Consider the following 26,253-nt stretch of genomic DNA (forward strand, 5'->3'; position numbering starts at 1 on the left):
TGACAGAAAGATGATGATACCTTTATTTGTGGCTTCAAAGTAGTGGTCCAATGTTTCCCACTATGTACAGTGTATAATTACAACTAAAGATAACCTGGGATGAATTCAGGGGGACCAACTCATAACTCATAACAATGACAGGGAGATATAACAAAACAATAATAGACATGTATCACGGCCCTGATTCATTATAGTTATTATCACTGTACAGTCAACATGCATTAAAAACTGATGATCGAAGTTTATCAGATTCACATTTGGGACTGAAGACTGACTGTGTTTTAGGACTAAGGAGGAGGCTGGGGTAGATGGAAGGGTAAAAACAAATTGTGTTTAAAATGGAAGGTTGCCATTGCCAACCCCAGCTCAACATTACTATAAACCAAAATCTTAACTGCATATATTATACTGCATATCTGTGCAGGGGTACTATTTCAGGATTTAGTCTTATGAGGCAAATTCACTGGGAAACAGCATCTTTTTGGTCAGGTTGGAGGATTTGTACCCGTTCTTTCCAAAATGCTTTTTTCCCCATGGTTCCTACCTCACAAGGGTTATTTTAAACTCAAATAACACACACACACAATGCAGTGTGAGCTGGGGGACGCATTGATGGAATGTGAATGTCAGCGGTCTCTTTATTTACGCTCCATATAAAACACTGAGCAGTAATTAACAGCAGGTATCCTCCCTAGCCAGAGGGTAATTGACTGTTTCAAAGTGCCAACACTTCATAACAGAGACTGTATGTGTGTATGTGGCCATGTGCATGCTTATGTAAAAGAGGAGAGGCAAAAACTGTATGAGTGAGAAATATAGATCGTGTATGAGTTTTTGCGACCACGAGTGCATTAAAATTAACTCTTTTATATTCCACACCTCCCCCGCCTCTCCTCCCATCATCTCCCGTCCTCCCAATACGGATAAGGGTCAGCAGTGGTGGGCACAGCCACTCAAATGCTCCAGGTTTCTTTATGAGTGCATTAAGGTTCAGACGTATTCATTATCAGTAAGTGTAGTAAGATGGATCAAGCTGAGCCATTTTACCACCACTGAAATGTTAGCTGTTAATTTTAGCGTGCGAGTAGAAATATGGTGAAAGCTCGAGTCTTTTCTTATAACTTCAACAAGGTCTGCTGTGGATCTGTTGGTAGGCGTGCTCTGGGGCGTGGGGGAGTCATGAGGGTCAATTACCACAGCCAAATGGTTAACTTTTGCTAACCTATGTTTCACAGCATAGTGTCAAAGTACAGTAATGAAAACAAAACTATATCTTTATGTGCTTCAAAGTCCCGTGTATCGGATTTAAAGCTAAAGACAGAATCTAATGTGGGGTGGCTGTAGCTCAGGAGGTAGAGCAGGTCCCCTGCTGATCGGAAGGTGGGTGGTTCGATCCCTGGCTCCTCCAGTCTGCATGCCAAGTATCCTTGGGCAAGATACTAACCCCAAGTTGCTCTCCGATGCATCCATCCGAGTGTGAATGTGTGTGAATGTCATTAGAAAATCACTTAGTTTAGAGTCCGTGCTTGTGAGAATGGGTGTAATTGGGTGAATGTGGCATGTTGTATACAGCGCTTTGAGTACTCTGGGAGAGTAGAAAAGCGTTATATAAGAATGAGTCCATTTAACGTTATGAACCAAAACAATTAGCCCTATATGAGTGATGCTCTCAGGCAGTGTCATGCAATTCTGTTGACTCGCTGCATATCAGGCACAGGTAAGAAGTTAAACGGGAAGCATTGCAACACTGAACTTTGCGTTATTCTGTTTATGCAGGTGAGATAATGAGGACTGGGCTTCTCTGCTTAGACCGTTGCCCCAGTGACCTGGCCCTAGATGAGTGCTGGAAAATTGACAGATGGGTATTATGTATTATGTTTGCATTATATTTACATACTATGTTGTTATGCTATATTAAAAAAAAGATATTTTTTTGCATCAATATGGTGACCTACAAAAAGTGAGGTAATAAAAAAGTAATTTTTAAAAAGTGAAGTAATATATTTTTATGTCTTCACATTATCACCAAGTCAAAAATGCGTAACAGCACATTATAATGTTGAAATTATCTCGTCTTCTGAAGGTGATACTGTAAAAAAGCATTGTGTATCTGTGTGACAGCTGAAAATTAGGGCTACAAACTGCACTGATGTCAGTCAGATGTATTAATAGATCAGTTTGCTAATAGAAACTTGCATCTAGACAGTCTATATACTACAAAAACCTCTTTGTCCAACACTCTCAAACCCACTTAAACTAACCTGATGCGAGTGAGCTGAAGCCAAATGCCACACGTCTACAGTACATAAGCAGCAACCAGACTAATGAGAATCCAAACATGTGTGGTCAGCTGCTTCATGCTCTTGTGGGGCCATATGCTCTTTCCGCCATCATCCTCACAGGGAACATAAAGTTAACGAGAGGCTTGTTAGTACGTGTTAATTGGACTGTGTGTTCACTAATTGATTTTTGGTTAATTAGGGTTGGGGTATTTAGTGCTAATTGTTATTTGAACTGTTATTTCTGTTAATTTAATAGGTGTAAACACAGTCAAACCAGAGTGTCCCGAGTTGTAATTGCCTCCAACAACAGCAGCAGCAGAAACAACATGGTGTAGACCAAAGGTGCCTCCACAATTAGAGCTCCTCTGAGACATGCCACACTGATTGGCTATGATGCTAATTAATGTTAATTAGCATGTTCCCAGCCTTTTTAATGGGCAACAGCGCTCTTGGTCCTTATTTATCCAGCTGTTTGCTGTGAATGCATGATTTACTGTGAATAATGTTTCCAGTAAAAGACATTCAACACATACCGATGTCCTGTTTGTGTGGTTTGATGAGTCAGTGTTGTGTCAGTGAGGCTGCAGAAACTTGCAGTGTATCTAAAGTCTTTGTATACAATATTTTGAAAACAACTGATAACCCTGTAATTTAATGAAATTACAAGAGATTGGAAATGTTGGATTTTTACACTGGTGACATCAGAGCCTTTTTAAAATTACTTAAATCACATGCAACTGTGTGATAAAATAAAATCTTACCAACGTAGCAGTAGTAGTATTGTATATTTGTCACTTTGAAAGGCTATCTTATTTTCATCTCTTCACTTAAAAACATAAAAATACACACGTGTGAAACAAACACACAAACTCTGCAGTTTTCCATTTAAAGCACAGAAATGTTAAAATAACAATAAAGTGAAGAATTAATGATTTGACCCAAAAAACTTTAAACTTCAAACAGCAATGTTAGAAGAAACTATACAGTTCAAAGGAATCAGTAACACATGTATATATTAAAAAGCAATTATGTTTCAGAACATTTAGACCTGCACTAACAATAACTGTCAAACGTGTGCCACACAATGTCTCACCTAGGACAGCGAATAAAGACGACCAGCAGTTTCTACAGATTTGGTTCAGTTCGTTGTCTTTTGGGCAGACGGAGCCTCTCTGTCTCGAGGAACTGTTCGATTTTTGAGATCTGCGCCCTGAAAGATTCCTGTTGATCGTCCCTCTCCTGGGAGCAGGAGAGTTCCCAGTTGGACTCTGAACTAGGTCCTGCAGCTAAGGTAGGAGCTCTGCTACACCTGATTCAAAGAAAACACTAGCATGAACTTGTTTGTAGTCAGTAATCATATTATTAATCATGTAATAATACACATTTCAAATGAAGCTATACAAATTCTCCTTACCATTAGACTGAAGTAATGCACTTAAATGAAAATGTTTAAGATAAGATAATAAGATAAAATAACCTTTATTAGCCCCACACATGGGAAATTTGATTTGTTACAGCCGAAAGTGGACAGTGCAAAGTTACATAGCAAAAATTAGAAAAACGCTGGAATAGAATAAGATGATAAGAATACTTCTAAAACTTCTAAAATATAATTTTTAACCAAGAAAAACAAACAAAATAAAACCTCTTGTTTTTTGTCAATACTTTTGTTAACTACTGAATGGGCCAAAACGTTAGTGAAGAACATTTTCATTCAGGTGTGTAGATACAAAGATATGAGCTATGAAATTTGCCCATTATTATTTATTTACTTTGACATTTATTCTGGTTCAAATGCTGGTGTCTTCTTTCTAAAGAACAAACATACTCACTCTGCAGTGGTTTGCCATGACAGTTTGCTGCCTGTGCTGGAGGCTGGAAAAGAACAGCTTGGCGGAGGAGCTCTGCCATCCTGCATAAAAATGACAACAAACAGTAGATATCACCAAATATCCACTGTGAGAAAGCTGTGATTGTGGTCACACAAAGTTTGTGTTTCATATTTATTATTCTATAATATAATAGTTTGAGATAATACAGTAAATAAGAAACACAAAGATTCTTCTATAGGATTTGGACTATTACTGGCAGATAAACCAAATGTATGAAAAGCGTGAGTATTCATAGTGTTCAACCTTCTCCTTCAGTTCTCTGTGGCATGCTTCTAGGCCAAATCCTGAGTGATCGCAATCTAGTCCTGATAAAGTGATAAAGTGGAATATCAAATGAACAATGTGGATTCACAACCCAGTAACTCCCCAGATCTTAATCTGATCTGCAATCTATGGCCAATTCTGAAAATCAAGCGGACAAGCAGAAGCCCACAGACTGTGATCAACCTGGAGCACCTATAAGGCAGGAATCTATCACCACCATTTGGTCTTTTTTTGGTACAAAAATGTCAGTTCAATGCTTAATTCCTTCATAAGAAAAGAAAAGACAGATAAACAATTTCAGGGCAGACAATAAGCAGCAACAACTGATATTTGTATCTGTATCCAGCCCAGAGAGAGCAGCCAGAACTCTTCACTTTGGTCTTCTTTACAATTTGTTAAACTATCAGATGAGTTTGTTTTTTCCCCTCATACTCGAGTCATGCTGCAGCCCATCTCCCTCAACTGCGAGCACCTGGATTGTATAAAACACAGAGTGACAGTGCGGTGATGGTGACAAAAGAGTTTGGGAGCGTGTGAGAGAGAGAAAGTGAAACAGAATTAAAAAAAGTGAAACAGCAAGAGGGTGGAGAAAGTGAGTGAGGGACAAATGATGAAGTGAGAGAGGAAGACAGAGCGAGAGTGGAGACCAGAGACTGAGTGAGTGAGAGAGGCGAGGTACCCAGGCATCATTAGGTACTTTTTCTTCCACAGGTCATTTGTTCTCTGTCTGTCTGGCTGTCTATGAGCTCAACATACATCAAGCCACATCCATTCGGTCAACACCTGACCGAACATTAATCAAAGAGCAGGAAAGTTTGAAACCTCTGAAATCTTTGTCAGATATTCTGCGTACTCTGTTAAACAAGTTCTCTTACATTCTAAAAGTCCAGGACCACAAAAATGTTGAAAGAGCATTTTAATATCTAGTTCCTCTGAGGACATGTCAGGCTGTTGTAACGGGCATATTCATTCAAGCTCCAGCTCAAATTTCCCGTGGGCTCCGCTCAGACACATTCTATAAAATGATGAAGCTCTGAATCTGTGGAACAGCAATGACCTCGACAGAGAAAACCCTTTTATAACGGTCATTCTGATGTCCTCTGAGGGGGGGGGGGGCACGCATTTCTATGTGAACACGACACTGTGGCCATTTCCTGCTGCTCAACATCAACTTGTACTAGAGAACACGATTAAAGCTTCACTGTGATGAAATGTACTTGGACACGGGCTTCAGCAGCTGAAATTAAATTTTCCAAAGTGCAGCTCGCACAGTGAGGACTCATCAATAAAGCTCTCAAATGTAAAGGTATGTAAATCATGAGCTGTGCTTTATCACTTGACTAGTGTTTTACAAGCTATTTTAAAATAACTTCTGTGACATACATATATGATTATTAACTCTCACAGTTATAAATGAGCCACCTTCTAAAGTGTCGTACCAGCAATTCCCTACTTCTTAACAACTGACCGTATCTGCTGCTGTTCTCTCACTGCAGGTCTCCTGCACTGCTTCCCAGAGTCCCTGCTGCTTTCTCCTCAGGGAAGGTGCGGTCCCACAGACACTGGAGGCATTCAACAGGTCTGACGCCCTCATAATCACCAAGGGGACTAAGAGGAATGAGGTGAGATGGCAAGAACAGCAAGAAAGCAAGAATGAATGATGATTAGTAATGGTAAGAAACGCAGACGGACAATGAATTCACTGTGTAAGATGTTCCTAGTCATGCATCAGAGCAGTTTCTGTGCTCCTTAGTGAAATGATAAACCACCACCATTGTCGTGTTTGCTTTTGAGGGGCTTGAGTATTATTGTGCTGGCAGGATGTCCTGGGAATCCAGCAGTTGTATTCTGCTCAGACAGAGAAGATCCCTGGAAAAAAAACACCAAGAGTTTAACTGATATAAAACTAACCACAGCTTTAAAGCATTTCTACATCCGAATGTCAAAAAACTGTTACGATTACAAACTAAAATTAACTGCACTTCTCTAGGTTAGTGTAGCTAGTTAGTCCTGTATGAGCATCATATGACTTTTGAAACTGTTGTACATATTTTCATCACACAGCTTGAAAACGCTACAACCTTTTGATTCTAATACCTGGATTGGCTGGTGCGCTATGGTGACATCTGACTTTGTTCTGGAGTTTGACTTTCTTCTCTCGGCAGCGGCCCACTCAAATAATGGCCTGTAAGTCTTTTTGCTGGGCAGAGACGACTCGCCACAATCACTCAGCAGCTTCTCTCCTAACTCAGGCTGCTTGTGACCCAGACTTGTAACGAGTGGCAGCTTCGGATCTGTTTCACTTTTAGTCTTCTTTGTATCTTCTGTGTCCTTTATATGCTCACTTTTCACCTCAGAATCAAGGGTTATGGCACCCATCGTAATATTAACATTGCCATCTTTTAAGTGGGATTCTTCCATAGGTGTTCGATAGACATTCGTATCTACACTTGATTCATCTTTTCTTCTGTTCTCTACACTTGGATCACCCTTTCCTTCAACAGTTACCACAGACTTCAGCTGCCCATCTTTCTGCTCTAAGCTTTCCAGCAGCTGCTCAGGTTCTGCCAGTTTTTCACTCACAGGTACATCAAAGCTTTCATCTGTTTGCGTCATATCTGAAATAACATCAGAAGGAGTACGTGTTTCTGTATGTGTCTGACATGATCCCAAGTTTTCAGCGCTGTGAAAACCATTTGAGTGACCAGCTGATGTGGCATCGTCTGTCTGTGAGGTACTCGACTGCTTCAGGTGTTCAGAAAGTCCAGCAGAAAGCTCCCCTGCTTTTTTGGTGGGAGGCTGATTTAGTGATCCTGTGTCCCCGTCTGAGCTTTGGACCTCGTTTTGACACAAATTTGAAACTTCCTGTTGTTCAGAGCTAACACTTTGATGTTCTCCATCTCTTCCAGTCTCACCATGGATCTTCAAATGTTTGCATTCAGCATCCTTTTCACTGACTTTCTGACAGAGACTTTGTGTGAAGTCTGAGGGTTTACAGACATCCACAGGCGGCTCAGCGCCCATGAAGTCAATGACCTGCAGTGTGTGGCTCTTTTCAGCAGTCATATCAGTGATCGTCTGGGCTCGTATCTGTGTTTGTGGTGTCTGCACTGCTGTCTTTTCTCTCTCCTTCGCTCCATCCGCTCTATCTTTTGTTTCTGTTTCAGCATCCTTTGCTGACCCCTCACTGTCCTCTCGCCTGTTTCTTCTATCTGTTGTTTGTGCCATGGCTGTTCCTCTCTTTTCTCCAGCACGTCCTCCCTCCTTCACATCTTCTCCTTGATCGTCTTCCCTATTCCTCAGCTGTCCTGTATTTTTCTCCTCTTCTTCTCTATGGCTATTTCCTTGTTTCCCGCTGTCCTTCTCCTCATGTTCTTTCTCATTCATTCCTGTGTCGTCTCCTTTATTTTTCATGTTTGTTGGTAAATCTGCAGATTCACCGAGAGAGCTGTAATCGGAGTTTGATGCAGTTATACTACTCGCACAGCAACCTCTGATAAAGTGGGTATCATCATCAGACACAGAGAGAGCAGTATTAGTTAGATCTGAAAGCACATCAGGGTTGTGTTCACTTTTCGAGTTGTTAACCCCTTTGTTCAATGTTATGGCCTCTGTGGCTCCTGTCCCAGAAAAAGTACACGAGCTGAAATTCATGGTAAGTGGACAACTGGACATTTTTAGGTGGCTTAAAGGCTCTTTTATTGTTTGTGACTGTTGTTTTGGGACTTTTTGACCTGAAAGAGAATAAAACGCGCATGAGAAAAAATACGAAAATGACTGTCTCATAGTGTCTTAGAACATATTTATCGTCTGTATGTTTATATTTAGTGTGCTGACCTTCAGTTTCTGCAGTGGCAAGTATCTTAGTCCCAGTTGCTGTGTCCTCCAGACGGTCTGGAATTTTGGCCTGAGAGGAGACAGAGTGCTGCAGACTGCCAAAGCCGGGAAGCTTAGATCTGGAGATGCGTTCACTCACAGATTCCTCGCCTCTAACTTCCTCCACAGAGGTGGGATGGGTAGAAACACTGAGTGTCTGGCTGCTGTCTCTTACCTGTGCAAAGAAAAATAAACATGCATGCATTCACATGACAGTTTCTCTTATAAACTCACCTACTATACATCAGCTACACCTGCTGTTATTAACATTATTCCCATAGCTGTAAATCAGAATATTATGAAAAATATTATAGTGAGCTCTGTTCCTGGTTTCTTTATCCCTGAATGTTCAAGTGCTGACTCTGGTCTGTTTTGAAAGGTTTGTCTAATAAACGAGAGGACCGCTTTGTAGTACTTAATGTTCTGCAATTCAGCACATGTATTTCACTTTCTGTCAAAACTGCTGAAAACACAACCTGTTAATTTTTCATTTTAGTTATTTTTCATTTTTAATATAATCATCCAACACTGCAACAGTACAGATATTGGTAGAAAAAAGTGAAGGTCCCCTGTAAATACTTTAAACTTATCAATTGAGTAGTACAAAGTCTGCGTGATGAGTTTTTCCATGTAAAAACAGAGTTGTAGAAAAGTGTTTATTGTGTTCTGTTAAGAGAAACTCTCTTCTTCTTCTTCATCTCACCCTATCCCTAGCATCCTCTACTGTCACACCAACATCCATGAATCTTCTTTTCCTCTTTTCCTCCTGCCTGGCAGCCCCATATTTAGCATCCTTTGCCCAGTGTATCCACTATCTCTCCCCTGTACGTGTCCAACCGTCAGCCTTGCCGCTATAACTCTGCCTCCGAAACACTGAACCTGAGCTGTCTCTCTGATGTACTCAAATCAAGTAAAGTTCGTCTCTACAGGACATTTAAAAACAACAGCTGTTGAACAAAGTGCTATATATCTAAAATGATCAAATCAAATAAAACACAGGAGAAAAATGACAGAGTTAAATGAAATATAAAGCTGTGTAAAAACAGCCCAAATGAAAGTACTTCAAACTCATTCTGATTTAAAAGCCAAAAAATACATACGGGGTTTGAAAGCATCTAATACTGGAGATGTCCTGATGTTAGGGACAATTTGCTCCACAGACCCTTTGTGCTTTAATCTGGTGCTCGGCCTCTTGTCCTTTTTCAGCACCACTGTCTCTATAGCAGCAGGTCTCACCGCCATCTCGCAAACCTTCCCTTTCACTCTTGCTTTCACAAATCACCCAAGACACTCATCTCCAACAACTGTACCCTGCCTACACTCTCTTCTTCACATTACTTGTGCACTGCCCATTGCTTTGAATGGTTAACCCCAGGCATTTAAATTCATCCACCATCACTGCTTCTTCTCCTTGGAGCATCCCTGTTACATCTGCTTGTTTTTACGAACTTTTATTTCTCTTCTCTCCAGAGCATACCTCCACCTCTCCAGGCTCTCTTTCATCTGTTCACTACTTCCGCTACAAATCACAGTGTCGTTATTTGTCATTTGTAGCCCCCCGTACCCATCTGTCACTCCTGCCTCACATGACACGTGTAATCCCCTACATGTGTTTTTGGATACATACCTCCATTTCATGTATGTGCTGTTCATGTGATTTGGCCTGTAAGGACAGCTCAGCATGTTTCTGATGAAGATCATCATAAGCCTCTTTCAGTGCTTGAAGGGCTTCTTGCTGTGTCTTGAGGTGATCCAGAAACTTCGTCTTCTGTTTACCCACACAGACAAATGAAAGATGTGATTTTAAATGAGCTTGTATGATTTTCTGGCATCTTCCCATATACACATTAAGTCTGCTATAGAAGAGTCCAGCCTGACGGACACTGTAAATATGTGCTACTATCATCACAATGCCTTCTCCCACAGCACAGTTTTTCTTCTACCTCTTTGTCCCAGCTGGTCTTGGAAGCAGCATAGCTCTCCATCAGTTGGGCCACCTTGTCTTCCATTGCCTTGCTTTGCTCTCCCATCACCTCATGTTCCTGTTTAAGGGCCTGCAGTAAAATTAATCGCCCATGTGGTTTTAGTGCAATACTAAATTTTTATGTGTTTATTTAATGTGAACAGGGGGTTCTAAACAGGGCAGGCAGAGAGAAGGACTTCTTGCTAATACAAATCAGTTGGCTTGTGTCATTTTGATAATGATTTTAATAAATTAATGAATAGGTGAATTAAAATGAGAGGGGGTGGTATAGAGAGAAGAAAAGAGAACAATAAACTTTAAAGCTATAAATGCAGAATAAACACACTATCATTCAGTTGTGGAGCCGACTATATTCACATATGTACATGCTGTGATATACAACATCCCATTCATCAAGTTTATGGGAAGGAACAATGGTTGTCATTCATTTTGGTCTTTGCATAAATTTACTCTATAATCATTTAAAGAGACCCTGAAAAATTTCTGATCTGTGTGGGACCAATGGGTGGTGCAGGGTTTTATCTGGAGACATAAATCACATTTTCTATCAGCCAAAACTCCAAAGTGCATGAAAAGGAGGTTTCTACAAAGGTGAAGTGGGATAACAGACATGTTATTACTATAAGTTTGGCATTTATTTTTGTTTTTGCACACAAAAACCAATTAAAGTATTCTAACATAAAAGGACTGAAATCGCACTAACTTTAAAGTCCAGAGTCTGTAAGGATAAATTTCATTCGCCCCAAATTTTTTGTTAAATGTGGCTTAAATGTATGACTGTAATTTGTAAGAATCAACAAGATAAATTCTTCTATTTCTTCCTTATTATTGATAAACAAAGACACACCTGGAGCTATTTTTTTCTCTCCTGTAGGCAAAAAAAAACTTTGTTATTATTAAATCAATTTTGCTTACCAGTGATGCTTACCAATATTTGTACTACATACAGCATATGATAGTTAACATGAATACACCAGTTAAAAATAAATCAGGAGATTAAGATGTGCTATTTTTTCTGATTTACACTTTACATTTCTATTCCTTTCTTCTTTGCAACACTTTTCTAAATGTGTGATCAAGGTTGAAATGTGTATTTGGACATAATTATCCAATCTAACACATTAATAAACAAGAAGCACTCCAAAATGTAGCTCTCTCTCTGGGCACTATTTACTTAGCATGACGAAAGTTTCGGCCTGTCTCAGCAATGCAAAGCCCCCAGCATCCAACATCACCATGGAGGAGAGGAAGACACTCACATCACTTAGTGATGACAACAACATTATCATCCTTCCAGCAGACAAGGGTCGGTGCACAGTATTGCTAAACCAGAAAGACTATCATGAGAAGATTTTGTCACTACTCAGTGATGAAAATACTTATGAGCCCCTGAAACGAGACCCAGGAAGTGGCTACAGGAAGAGGGTGATAGACTGTCTGAAGCAGTGAGAACAAGACAAGGCTATCGACCGGACCTCATACCACAGGCTGTACCCAGGGGAGTCTACACCAAGTCTGTATGGATTACCGAAAATACATAAACAGGGTGCACCTTTAAGACCGATTGTCTGCATGATCAACTCTGTCACCTATAACATCTCCAAGTTTCTGGCTTCGATCCTCAACCCGCTGGTGGGCAGCTCTGAACACCACATCCAGAACACCCTGGATTTTGTTGAGAAGGTGAGAGATGTCATTATGGAGGCAGATGAAACCATGGTCTCGTATGACGTTACATCTCTCTCCACTTGCATCCCAGTCACGGAAGCGTTGGAGGTAGTCCGTAAGAGATTAGGATGACCCCAACCTCAGCAACAGGACCACTCTCAGCATTGACCAAGTGTGTTTGAACTGTGTCTTCATTCCACCTACTTCACATACAAGGGTCAGTTCTACAGGCAGAAACATGGGTGTGCCATGGGCTCCCCAGTTTCACCCATCGTGGCCAATTTGTACATGGAAGAAGTGGAAAAGAGGGCTTTGCTATCCTACCCTGGAACACCACCAAGCCATTGGTTCAGATATGTGGTTGACACCTGGGTGAAAATCAAATCTCAGGACCTACCACATTTCACGGATCACATTAACTCAGTGGACCGACACATCAAATTCACCAGGGAGGATATGAAAAGTGGCAGGTTAGCCTTCTTAGACTGTGAGATTTCCATCAGGAATGGGGGACATCTAAAAGCTGACGTGTACCGTAAACTTACACATACGGATCAGTATCTAAGGTTTGACTCTCATCATCCACTGGAGCACAAACTGGGTGTCATCAGGACACTACAACACAGAGCGAACACCATCCCCACTGACACAGCGGCCAGGGAGGCAGAAGAACAGCACATCAAGAAGGCCCTGAGTAAATGTGGTTATCCCAGCTGGACTTTTATTTAAGCGGGAAAGGCACCTAAAGAAAGCTCCAGCCGATCCAGGAGAGAAGGGCAACCACTGCCCAAGCGAAAACCTGTAGTGATCCCATATGTGTCAGGAGTATCAGAGCAGCTGAGACACATTTTTTCTAAACACCGGGTCTCTGTGGCTTTTAAACCCCAAAACACGCTGCGCCAAAAACTGGTCAACCCCAAGGATCGGCTCCCCCGACACAAACAGAGTAACATAGTGTACGCTGTTAAGTGCCAGGAGGATTGCCGGGATTTATACATCGGGGAAACCAAACAACCTCTGGCGAAGCGGATGGCACAACACAGAAGAGCCACCTCGTCTGGTCAGGACTCTGCAGTCTGTTTACACCTACAGGCCAGTGGACACTCTTTCAAGGATGAGGATGTACACATCCTGGACAGGGAGGAACGCTGGTTTGAGCGCGGAGTCAAGGAGGCCATTTATGTGAAAAGGGAAAGACCATTTCTGAATCGAGGAGGGGGCCTAAGGGTACATCTGTCACCATCTTACAATGCTGTGATTGCAGCCATTCCCCAACTCTCTGTGAATGGTACTCATGGCCATTGATCAGTGGGTTTTGGTCAGTGGGTTTTGGTCAGTGGGTGTTGATCAATGGTCATGAGAATTTGCATAATTATGATTAAGGAACTGACCTCCCAGCCCATTGTTCCTTCAGTGGGCTGGTTTCAGTCATTATGCAAATGTACTGTTTATAAGATTGGGGAAACCTGCAGTCAGCTGAGACTGAAGAAGTCACTTGGATGAGTGACGAAACGTTTCTCCCACAAAACGCTACGTCCAGATGAACAGAATCAACTTTTGGAGATTAGCATGACAGAATGGGGTGTAAACTCCACTCTACACCCCTACAGAGTTTCACCAGAATTCATTCTAAAGTTTTCAAGCTATTGTATTTACAGACAGAATGACATGCACACAAATGCCTTCAAACCAGAAACTCCTTGGTGGAGGTAATTTCAAGCCGGGCACTCAGATACGCATATTAGCTGTTTTCTCTCTTTTGATCTGTTAAAGCAAACTTCACATGTGTTTCATCATCGGGGATTGTAATTTAGGTCTGCAGAGACACTACAGACAGATCACACGCAACTGCAATGAGATGCTCAAAGCAAACAGACAAAAAACAGTTGCCCTTGAAAATAATAATAAAGCTGAATGAGAGTTTGGTGTGCAGGAGGAACTGAAGAATACATCAAACTGGAACTGTCCAGAACACCTAGAAACTTTTTCTCCATCTTACCATCACATGAAAATAAGGAACTTTGGTAGGAATTTAGTGCAGAATACAGGTAAGTGAGAAGTACTTTTCACTTGCCTGTATTCTGTAAAGTGACTTTTCAAATGAGCTCATTATTATAACGCGAATGCAAAAAGAACCAAGTTTTTTTTTTTTAGACTGATCCACTTTTTGAATGACAGCAATTGTAAGGGGACTGAGTTATTTTTAAAATGCACTACATGTGAACCCATAATACACAGATGTAATCTCCTTGTCTGAAAAGTGAAGCCAATTCAGAAAAAGGCTACCAAGGCATGGCAAGAGGGAAGTCTTGGCTAACATGTATACATGTGAAGAGTTACATCCACAAAATAGTACAGGATGAAATACTCTGACCTCGTACGTCTGTCTTTGTGTCTGTAGCTCCAACTCTACTCTCCTCACTGTCTGCGTCTGACTCAGCAACAGCTGCTGGGTGTGCTGCAGAGACCGTATCACCTCCTAAACCACACACAGACACAAACACAATAATGGCGCACAAACTGACCGGGCTTGATTTTGGTTTATTTGAACCTTGACATCATAAAAAGTGGAAATACTTCAAAGGAGTTTCCAAAACAATCACGTTCACAAAATTTCACTGAAGGAAGAGACTCAACATTAAAGCTGTCTAGGTTTAGTCATGTTCCAGGTCCTTACCTGCTTTTCTGCTAGTTCAGTTGCATTTTCCTCCCTTAGCTTCTTGTTCATTTCAGTTTCCTAACCATACAAAAAAATAAATATTGTCTGTGTCAGAACTGGATTAGATTTTTCAGCATTAATCAATCGATCCATCTATCCTCTTCTGCTTATTTAAATAAGGGTTGCAGTGGGGCTGGAGCTTATCCCATGTACTATGCAGCGGCAAACACTTTTGCAGGGCTAACATGCAAACTTCACACAGAATGGGATTTGAACCTGGGATCATTTGGCTGTGAATTGCTAGAATAAAACACGATTTCTGTTAATGACCATCATTTACCAGCTTTAGCTTCTGGTGCAGCTGCTGTATATGCTGTTCTCTGCCTGTGGGACTGTAGGGTTTGGCCGGTCTAACTGAAGTCATCTTGGCCTTGCTGAGCTCATTACTGACTTCATCCAACTCCTGACAGGACACCATAAGAATCACAGGATTAGTCAAGCTGATGCCTCACAAACTACTCAGGCCACTGGACAACTCAAATAATACCCTCAATATCTTCTAGTTTGAAACAACAATATATTTTAGTGGCTGATATTTAACTGATAACGCCAAATGGTACAAAGTTTAGAAGGAAAATCACAAAAATGCCTCAAACAATCTAAATGCTAGACCACTTGGCCCCATACCTTCTTTAGTGACACAATGGTTGCTGCTTGTTTTTCATTAGCAGAAGTCAGTTTCTTGTTTATTCTCATGGCTTCATCAACTGGAAATTGACACATAGTGCAGCATGAAACATACACAGCTTATACATGAGGGCAAACAGGAAGGATTCCCATCTAAATCACAAATGAAATGAAAAAACTAAACAACAGGACACAAGAAGAAATGGATTTCCCGTTGCAGTTGGTTTACCACTAATTGTAACAGACACTAAAATAATCCCAATATTTGGCGAAAAAATGCCTCTTGGGCTTAAAAATTGAGGCTGGTGTTGTGCAAAAGGTCAGTTTAAGAACACACGTCTCATTAAACATGACTACATCTGGGCTTCATAGACAAAAACTCTACCTTTAGCTGACAGGAAAAAGAGGAAAGTATGTTAGATGAGTAGACAGCAAGGTTAAAAAGTTAAAGAGCAGGAAAATAATGTGATGGATCAATCCTGCCTGGTGTCAGCAGGACAGGCTGCCTGGTGTTGGTGGTGTGGGAATATTTTCTTGGCTCACATAAAGCCTCTAGATAGCAACCCAGTGCTAAACTAAACCTCACTGCTGATCTGGGAGATGTCTTCATAGTTTACTCTTATCAAAGTGTTCCTAGAGGAGCATTTAAAGAAACATGACAGTGACCTTTGCGCATTACCCAGATCTTGACCCCAAAACAAAGACGAGGATAAAGTGAAATGAATGATGTGAAGGAAGATTTTCTCAGGAATGAATGTGCTGTTGAAAATTCTGCATGAGCAGAGACATACTACTGTATCACGTCACGATGTACCAGGATCCCTGTGAACTGTTTCCAGCACCTTATTATATTTATAACCGAGAGAATTCAGGCTATACTGGGAACAAACCAGAACCTCTTCTGCTGAAAACAACCTAATAACACTCAGTAATGACAAACTGAAGCGGCACATATGTGAAATGTGTGATCTGATTTGTGTATATAATTGTTTGCATGGGATCATTAGTAAGCCTAGAGTGATCAACATCCAGAACATTAATTTATATATCTGTCTTTCTGTATCTATTACCATTCTGCTCCAGGTTGTCATGGGCCTGCTTGACCATGGCACACTGCCTGGACAAGGCACTGAATCTTTTCTCCACCTCTCCCAGTTGGCTCAGGTGGCCGTCCTTTGTCCGGCTCTGTAAGGCCAGTTTCTGTTCCTGTGGAGGGGCCACAGTTAAAACAGACAAGAAGAAATATGTTGAGGAGGACCCGGCCCGTTAATGGACACAGATCCTGGGACTGTTTGTATATCACTGAGGATGGTTCTACATGTGACTGACATGTCTCTAACCTATGAGGGCCCTCGGTTTCTCAGTTTGATCCGCCCCTCACTTGTTATATCTGGTTTCAAATGATAAATGGTGACAGCAAAACTCCTTAGACTTTAAAGCCACCACCACCTGCCTGTCCCCAGCTTCTCTCCCCTCCCCCTTAAAAGTAAATTGGTCGATCAGATATGCCCATATGCAGATCTGTTTTACTTTTGTAGGGGTCAGACTAGCTATTTCACCCTGACTCCAGTTCTTCCTTTGCCCATTTTTTAACCACTTATCCACCTTGGGGGCTTAAGAGAAAGACTTATCAAGTCGCCAGTTCATCACAGGGCAATACAGACACAGGTGACACACTTTCACATCCTACAGCCAAATAAGAAACACCAGTTAACATAGCATGCAGGTCTTTGGACTGTGAGAGGAAACTAGAGCTTCTGGATGAAACAGGGAGAACAAACAAACTCATCACAGAACGACTACAGGTCACCAGGAGGTTCAAATCCAGAACTGACTCTCTATTCACCACCACGCTGCCCCTTTATTACCAGCTTGTAGCAGATTGATGGCTGTGGCTCAGCAAAAGGAGCTAGCTTATTTTGCAAAATAAAGACATACGACAGTGGAAACAGCTGTCAAGTAAAGTGAGGGTCACGCTTTGACAGAGTTAGTGCCTGCCTCTTTCAGTGAAATGTAAGAATCAAGTGGGCTCATGCTTCAGAGCGCTTTATCGCTCTTCAAACTGCCATTACAGTTTGATTGTGTGTATCAAGCTGAGCAGATTCTTTCCTTCTCCCGTTTTCTCACTCACTCCCTTCTCTTTCATTCTCACTCCCTTCAGTCAATCTGTCCGACTCTCCTTTTCGCCAGATCTCTACAACTCCCTCTCACTCTGCTGAGCCACCGTCATGCGAAGAAGGTTAAACTGAGCGAGGCCCAGTTATAAAATATTTTAATAGAGATATTTTCTCTGCTGTGCTGGCAGTTCAAAGTGTCACACACTCCCTATCCGTTACTCCTGATGAGCTCTCCCCTCTAAACCCATCCCTCCTTAGCACCATTCCCTTATCCTCCTCTTTTAATTTTACTCCCCTCCCACCAACCTTCTGTCAACAGTTTGTATAAATGGAAAAATCCTTCCTTACCAGCTCACTTGATTTCTTCTCCAAGTTGTACTTCAGCAACTGTGTGACAGAAGTAAAAGAAAATTAGCGAGCCTGTTTTTGAGAGCGGCTTCCAGAAAATAGAAATAAGTGATGTTGCAATCGTACATGACAGTTTTCAACACATCTGGAATCAAGATGGCACATTTTTAATAACAGCAGTAACTGAGTGAAATTTAAAGCAAGTCTTGCTTTTTCCAAAGTTTAAAAAAAAACCTTCACATTTCAGCTTTGAAGCCTGTGTTGCAAAGACTTCCTTAACATGTTCAGGTAAACAAAAGCAACATAAAACATATTTAAAAAGAAATAATTTAAATCTACAGTCTTTTAAAAATGCAAAAATTCTACCAAATAAAGATCATGTACTGTGACAGAAAGCCCCATCTCAACATACGCTTTTGTTTCAGTACTGTAACTCTCTCTCTGCATCTGCATGTCCAAATGTTTTGTTTTGCCATCATGTCATGCAGACATCTCACTTTCAAATACACTGTCTTTATGGGCTCTGTGATTAAGTCCCTCCACGTTTATAGACTTTTGGCATAGATTATTACACCATGAACGCCTCACTGACAGGACTCAAAGAGGCCGTCACACCCTGGATAGGGCCACCAGATGTTTTCTCATTTTGCCAAATTGTTGTGTTTTGTTTTGTTTTTGCTTCTTTAAACTGTATACTTACTTCCACCTACAAACAACAAATCAAACAAAAAAAACACTGACTTTGTCCAAATTACGTCTTAGGCCAGGAGAAAATACAGTTTCCTTTTTTATTCTTAACATATAAAATGTAAACAACAACAAAATATTTTGCCCCAAAATACAGAAAAAAAATAGTCCTAAAGGTAAAGTTTGGGGGCAATAATACCCCATTTATCATTTGCATGAATTTAAACATTACTATGAATATGAAAAAAAAAATTCTACTAGAATTAAAATAGCTGGTGTATGAATCTTTTTATATTTCACATTACTTGAACTATACAACACCAGTGGTGTGCAGATAAGTCAAGGTACATGGCAATTAAATCACTTCAGTGCCACCTGTCACTTGTGTGATAATGTGTTAAATTAAAGAATCCACCAGACCGTGTCACAAGATTGAACACAAACGAGCTTCATTTTATCCAAACACAGCAGTCAGAGTCTCCCAGATAGAATATCAAAAACGGTCTCTATTGTCTCTGTAACACGCCTGGGTTGTTAAAGTGCGTTGGACCGTGAGTACGATCGTTTATCACCTCTGTGGTGTCATGTCTGAAGATGAGCAGAGGGGAGCCGGAGCGGGCCAGGCTCATGCACCAGAACCCTTGACTCTGATCGAGCATGCCTTTTCTTTATTTACTTGTCTCTCTGAACAGTTTAACGATTAAACTGTGTTATCTTGCTTATTTTTAATAAAGAAGGGATAAAAGGTGCTGATGGTGTGCATGTTACAATAAAACAGAGATAGAGAAGAAAGAAGAATGTTGAACAACTCAGTACCTGCAGTGACTTCAGCTCTTCCTTTAAGTTGTTAATCTCCTTGTCTTTTAACTCAGCAATGACCTGATATTTCCCCTGAAATGTTAAATTCATTTTGAGTGTCAAAAAAGCAATAAAAGCCCAAAGCACAGCACAAAAGAATTCACTCCGAGGGCCAAAACTGTGCAACTGAGATGAGTAAATTTACTTCTCCTCTAAAGACATTTATTGAATAAAATGCTCTATCGTGGGGATGTTTGGGGGAATAAGAGTTCTGTACCTTTTCCTCCTCTGTGTTTCTTAATTTGGCCTGAAACTTGAGAAAAGATAATAAATTATTTGGAAAGGTTTTAATACATTGTTAAAAGTCTTGTTTAGAAATGAAAATGGAGGAATAAAAACCACACCTGTTTCTTAAGATTTGTGAGTGACTCAGTGTGTTGCTTTGTCACAGATTCAATTCGATGCTGTAGGGATTCCTGCAAATGAAAGGGAAGACGGAAGAAAGTTACTGATGATCTCATCTATTCTTTGATATTACTTGTTAAATAAAGCTGTACCTTCTCCCATTCCATCTCCTGCTTCTCCAACACCAGCTTACTGATCTGATCCTCAAAGCGGGTTTCTGCATCCTAAACCAAAAAAACTGACTCTCAGGCATCGGTAAGTTCACAATTAGACAAGCAACCAGGAAACACCTGATAAGAACATTTAAACGGGAAAGCTGTGACTAAGAAGGTGGGATTCAGTCTGAAAATCTTCATCTTTTTCACTCTGTGGGCCAGTGGAGTTGAGCCAAAACTGCAAAGTGCTTTAAGTTTCTTTGGTTCAGTCCTGCGTATCTTTTGTGGAAGCAGTCAGTGACGGGGGAACATTAGAAGGGAGGTGATATTTGTGGAAAACCATCCCTATCCTCCCTCTTCTCTTGGAGAAGGCAGGTAAAAGTCAAGTGCTCACTATATCCAGGGGACTTTTTTATGTGCACGTGGGAGCTGGTTAACTCAGCGAGCTTATTTTATAAGTTCCTATTAAAGTATGCTACCAGCGTGGCACAAAAAAAAGAAAAAAGGAGTACACAGGAGATAAAGCTGTTATTTTTCCACCAGGGAATAATTGCTGTGTGTATGTGTGAGTGCATGTGTTAAATGCACAGCAAAGCCTTTCTAAGATCAGTAATCCATGTAAATTAAAACAGGTAACTGTGTATCAAGAGAAGGCCGAAAAGCCATGTTGCACAATCTCATCTATAGCTTTTCATCTTTTTACCATTTTTACTGCTGTTCTGAATGGTCACCTTTTATTGGGCGTTAAAAAACAAAAAATGGCATTTGGAAGTTTGTGGGAAAAAAATTTGAGTTGGAAAAAGTTTGACACTGTTTCCAGATCACACTAAATCTCATATCACATGCATTTCATGTAATGTGACATTTCATCTTAATCGCAGTTCTTCCCCATTTATGACTCATCTTCACCAACTAAAGCCGCTGGTTACACCGCTTTAAAAAAAAGAAAGTGCTGGAATTTGACCTGCTCAGGAATGTCCGGCTCCATCATGACATCCTCTTGCCTCTTAACCTTCCCACCCCCGTGAACAACACAACTACAAAGTGCTACTTTGATAACGGCAGTGCCTGAGGAGGAACAGACTGATATATCATCTAATGTCTGTGTCTGAGTTAACATGACTATAACAATAAAAGCTCAACGACCAACATCCCATTTTTGCTCCTCTAACCTTTAAGCACACTCGGATTTAAAGTACTTGCTGGAGGGGAGAAAGCTTTATTCTTTTTGTTAGTTCTTTACAAACAAATTGACTTTGTGCTCATTGGTTAAGGGCTAATAGGCTTATATGACCCCCTCCCCTCTTTCTTGACATAATGTGCATCATATCCAGCAGGGTTAAATCCACGTAGCCAAAGGGGCACTTGGCTTTCTCTATGGATGCTCTAATACCAACATAACCAATATATTTGTGAAATTACACTGCTCTTCAACCAAACAGAGTCATTAGTGTCTCAGGAAATGGTGATATAATACAGAGGAATAGAGGAAGTGAGCAATACTAGAGACAATACACATAACAAGGCACCTCAAAGTTCAAACAGCTCTCATGTCAGCCAATTCCGAACCTAAACGAGCACAGCGTAATTCCCAGAAAGCCGCTGCTAATAATGACCAGTGTTGACACAGAGCATGTGCTCACGCATCTGCTTATAAATCTTTGTTTTTAGTATTGTTTGAAATTATGCGTAAGTCAGTATCGTGTATCATTCTAGTACCAACCAGCTCAGATATTATTTAAATAAAATAGCTTCACTGCACTAATTTGGTAAATTGATATGAAATGTTCTGCTAATTTATGTGCTCAGTATTTAAAGTATGGATGAACCTTGCTTGGAGCTGGTAGATTTTTTAAAGTTAGGAATCAGTGAACTCTGTAGCTAAGCTGCTGTTAATTACTGCTAATAGAAGATGGAGAAAGGGATCAAGGCATGACACTCAACGCAGTACTACCACTGCCCATGAAAGGGCTACATTGGATCACTGGTCTATTATACTTGTTACAGTTTTTTTTTTAAGTACTTACGTCTTTTACCACCATGGAGAAACAGAAAAATGCCACCAGAGCCATGACACAGGACGTGATTTTGATTATGAAATTAAAATAAAGTATACTTCAAGGAGATGGTACCCTAATGCCTTCACAGTGACATGGTTACAACTTCAACTTTACCCTCCGAATATGCAGCTCCTGTACGGCTTCGAGCAGATTGGTTTTGAATTCCAGCAGCTGTAGTAAGATGTTCCCCCCACTCTCCGTCTGACAGTGTGAGCTGGAAAGATTCAGCTCATGTTCCAACACATCTTCTCCAAACTGAAAAAGAAGATCGAAATCTCAAACAAAGCTAAGATTGAAACAATATCATTCATGTAAAATGTATTTTAATCTCATCTTTCACCAAGTAAACAAACCAGCTGATGGATGTTATTTACTTTGCCTTGCACTGTCAAAATTAGTAACTTACAGTGGTGTGGGTGGGAAGTGTCTCAGACTCTGTGCTAACATCCATCGAGTCGTTTCAGGGCAGCCAAAGGTCCCACTGGGCCTCTTCTGCCTGATAATCCGGTGGGGTGGGAGTGGGGCACATTTTGTTGGAAAGGTTAATAGAATAGACGGTTTAATAAGCAGTAACATCTCTGCCTTTCCACTTATGAGCTTATAGGCTTATAATTACTTCCTCATCTGCAATTTTTACCCCTAAATGATTTTAGTAGAAATAATAGAGAAGAACATTAAGGCCTGGTAATGCTTCTCAATCACTGCAGTCTGACCTAATGGCTTTGAAATGACTGTTAGGGCTTTTTTCTTTCTTTGTTTTACACCGCTTCCATTGCGATGAGAAGATAACACCTCGATAAGCCATCCAGGTTCAAATGAACCAGCCCATCGACACTAATAGGGGTCAGAGCAATAACACTGAATGGACAAATTGCACTGTCAATGCTTTTTAAATTACTTAGGTTATTTAATTTGACCTGTGGATAGTCCTCTGCAACTGTCCCTTCAACATAACCAAGAAACTGAGTGACACACACAGACACACACTGCAAGCACACACCTACTGAAAATATAACTATTTAAGTGGGAGGTCTCCACTAGCCAATGATCTCTTAATAGAACAGACCTTTTTTCTCCCATTTAACCTGCGCTAGTATCAATCATGTTGGAGAATTAAATGATCCCTGCTAGAATTGGCTACTATCATAAACTGACACTGTGACCCCCGGCTGAGCAGGGAGGGGATTTGTGCAAGCGTGCGTTAGTGTGTCGCTCTCCTGGCACACTATGTGCACAGCCTGAATGTGTATGTGTGAATGTGGCAGGAGGGGAGGAAACTGCAGTGTCTTTATTTGCTTTTCCCTGGGATTTAGTTGAGCAGGTATTAACTACCACCTCCAAGCCATGAAGGGACAAATTAAAAGAAGTGGCGTAGCCATTAAAATGGAACATTTCTGTCAAGTAACATGAAGTTTGCATTATCTTTGTATGAGTTATGCTGGTAACTGTTTTGTAATACAACCATAAAAGAAAGTTAAAGAAGCTCTGAATCTGTAATACATGCAATCCAAGTGTGGATACTGCCAACTACTGCAACACAACAATTTGGCTTCTTTATTTTACCTCGTCAAGTAAAAGAAATGCAGGGGTTAAACTGATAAACTCTACTTATTTTCTTTTCATGCTGGCTTACTGTCACATTGTTAATGATATGATAAAGTAAGTGACCTGTGCTTCACCTCGTGTGACCAGTAAAATGTCACGCACACCAAACTTTCTGACTTTAAAAGGGATGTTGTGTTTTTAGTCTGAAGCGGCTTGTCTTTCTTTCTAAGTTGGAAAACTAATAAGAAAAATATATTTAAACATTATCAAAGTATGCTGTCCTCCTTCCAATAAAATAGAATTTAAAAGAATGTATCAATAATCATACCTTATTATTAAATCAACATCAAATGAACATCAACATATGCTGTAATATACTGTGGGCTTATTTATGTGTGTGAAAAACGACGTACCCCCCGTGATTCAAGCACTTGTCAAACCTCCTTTAGCAGCAGTGGCTTAAAAGTAAAGGCCTCCTGTATGACTTTATCAGTCTCTCGCATCATTGTGGAGGAATTTTGGTGTGCTCTTTCTTTGAAATGTTAGTTAACTGGATTTTGTGGGATTGATTTATACAGTTCTCTTAAGGTCCCAGCACACCATTTCAATCAGACTGAGTTCTACACTTAAACCCACTGACGCACCTTGATTCTTTTCTTTTTCACTCATTCTGTTGTAGAGTTGCTGCTGTGCTTGGGATCATTGTTTTGCTACATGACCCAATTTGGACCGACAGATGACCTCACCTGTGACTCTAGAATATTTTAGGTATACAGAGGATTTCATGGTTGACTAAATGAAATGAAATGCCTTTTCTAGGCAATTGCTTTCTATCTAACATTCACACTCATTCATATTCCAATGGATGCATCAGAAAGCAACTTGGGGTTAGTATCTTGCCCAAGGATATTTGGCATCCTTGGGCAATAGGCCACCAATCTCTCAACTTGTACATGACCGGCTCTATCTCCTGAACTGCCATAATGAGGCTGTACATTATGGATAAACACCTCCACTTTGCTCTTGTTTGTCCAAAGGACAAGACAAAAGCACATTGTCCAACAGACAAAGCCATAGTTGTTCAGTCTTTTTCTAATTGCACTGTCATGAACTTTAACACTTAGCATGCCAAGGTCGGCCCGTAGGGTCTGATATGAAGCTCTAACGTTTTATGCAGTTTCTCTGAACACTGATCTGATCTTGGGGTGAATTTGCTAGGACATCCACTCCTAAGAAGATTTCAACTGTCCTGAATGTTTTACACTTTATCACTGTAGAAAAAAAGGATTATTAAAATATTTTAAAATGGCTTGATAACCCTTCCTACACTGGTGGGAAGATATAATTGCTTCTCTAAGATCATTGCTAATGTCTTTCTTCCTTGGGTCAACACCTGAATACTCCAGATGTTAATTGATCATCAGTTGTTGATGATCAATTAATAAAGTACATCTGATTGGCAGTAAGGCTGTACTTAAATTTTTAGACACCACTTGCGCATTTTGGCTTAATTTTGTTAAATCAATAATGGCACTCAAAAATGTGTTATTGTTCTGTAGTTCATCTGAGTTTGTATTGATCTAATTTTAAGACCTTGGCCCTGCACTACGAAAGTTCAGAGAACCCAGGATAACTTTCTGTTTTCTGGATCCAGTTACCCTAATACTGGCAATCAGGATACACAAATCTGGTTATGTGTAAGTAAAGGTACTGTATGAATGTGATAAGCACTTTTGGCACTTTAATCAGTAAGACTAGAAGAGAGCTACTATAATAATAAAGTTTAGTATGTTTGAAGCCAGAGAAGAAAGCTGACAGTGTAAGACTCGTCAATATCAGGTGTATCTGATGTGCCCATATTGGTGGTGTTCCTGGATTATGATAACTAATGTTGCTCTAGGTTCAACTGTACCAAAATCAGTTATCATTATCCTGATGATAACTAATAATCTGGGTATTAACAAAACACTAAGGCCCAGATATGTTGATAAACAACACAATAAATGCAGAGCATTAGTTTTTACTGTGACTGTACTGTTGTTCTAAAGGTATTTCCAGTGTTATCAAACTCCCATGCTAACAGAATAAGCACAAACTGTTTAGCCTAGCAAAAATGATTGCTAAAGCTAAAGCCACCTAGTTGTAGCTAACATGACTCTGCCGTTTAAACATACATTTCCATATTAATGCTGAAATACATATTTGTACACTAATTTAGCAGAGAAATAAAATAGGCACTGCCATAAGTAAGTACTTCAAATAAAATGTTTGCTTGTTGTTGTAGCTTACCTTTAGTAATTAGCACAGCAAGCAAGATGGCGAACTACAGGAAGCTCACTGGACAGATGCTGAGAAGATTCTCAAAAATGTGAAATGTTCAAAAACTTTAAGATATATAAATACAAATTTAAATATGACAGTAGTTTTCTATAAAATATATAATGCACAAATAAAACGCATGTATGCATAAATTAATAGAATAGAGTTTTAATAGAGATGTCCTATTTTTGCACAATAGTAATGTGACACAGGCAGATGGTCAAGATTTACTTACACCACCTGCAGGCACTCAAACGGAGAAGAAAAAAATGCATAACATTTGTTTAAATATTTAAATTAATTTGATATTTAAAATAAATGATCACTCCATCATTTAGTGCTTTTATATAAATTATTTTTTAATAAAGTGTTGATAAAGCTATGGCTAATGACTCCGCAGAGGATCAGAAGATCTGTTCCGATCATTCATTAGTTGAATCTATGAAAGCAAGTCAGTAAAACACAAAGTTCACATAGTTGAAGACTTCCATAGCCAGAGGTCTCTGT

At 40.2% G+C, this 26,253-nt stretch overlaps 1 protein-coding gene across 2 annotated transcripts; it reads right to left on the reverse strand.

Moving 5' to 3' along the window:
• Positions 1-25,804, reverse strand: LOC120735944 (myosin-3-like). Of its 2 annotated transcripts, none has more exons than XM_040035769.1 (21): positions 25,717-25,804; positions 22,289-22,378; positions 21,997-22,137; positions 19,820-19,891; positions 19,667-19,738; positions 19,540-19,569; positions 19,281-19,355; positions 17,778-17,816; positions 16,383-16,518; positions 15,313-15,392; positions 14,966-15,088; positions 14,644-14,703; positions 14,341-14,445; positions 10,258-10,368; positions 9,942-10,082; positions 8,276-8,489; positions 6,536-8,172; positions 6,211-6,307; positions 5,907-6,046; positions 4,115-4,194; positions 1-3,591 (listed from the first exon to the last, which is right to left on the reverse strand). In XM_040035769.1, exons 2-21 carry the CDS (start codon positions 22,331-22,333, stop codon positions 3,408-3,410), a joined length of 3,582 nt encoding a protein of 1,193 aa, XP_039891703.1. In that variant the 5' UTR covers positions 22,334-22,378; positions 25,717-25,804; the 3' UTR covers positions 1-3,407. The 2 variants fall into 2 exon arrangements, with proteins under 2 accessions (XP_039891703.1, XP_039891693.1); XM_040035759.1 differs by having other exon boundaries at positions 19,540-19,575.
• Positions 25,805-26,253: the final 449 nt, after the last annotated feature.

The sequence above is a fragment of the Simochromis diagramma genome, unplaced genomic scaffold (genome assembly GCF_900408965.1).
Source record: "Simochromis diagramma unplaced genomic scaffold, fSimDia1.1 OVJJ01000333.1, whole genome shotgun sequence".
Taxonomy (NCBI): Eukaryota; Metazoa; Chordata; class Actinopteri; order Cichliformes; family Cichlidae; genus Simochromis; species Simochromis diagramma.

Coding starts and splice junctions, on each gene's coding strand:
- LOC120735944 (XM_040035759.1), bottom strand. CDS start 22,333: ATGGATGTTAGCACAGAGTCTGAGACACTTCCCACCCACACCACT. Junction 19,576..19,666: donor TCACAAATCTTAAGAAACAG/GTGTGGTTTTTA, acceptor TCTTTTCTCAAG/TTTCAGGCCAAATTAAGAAA. Junction 8,173..8,275: donor TGCCACTGCAGAAACTGAAG/GTCAGCACACTA, acceptor ATTCTCTTTCAG/GTCAAAAAGTCCCAAAACAA.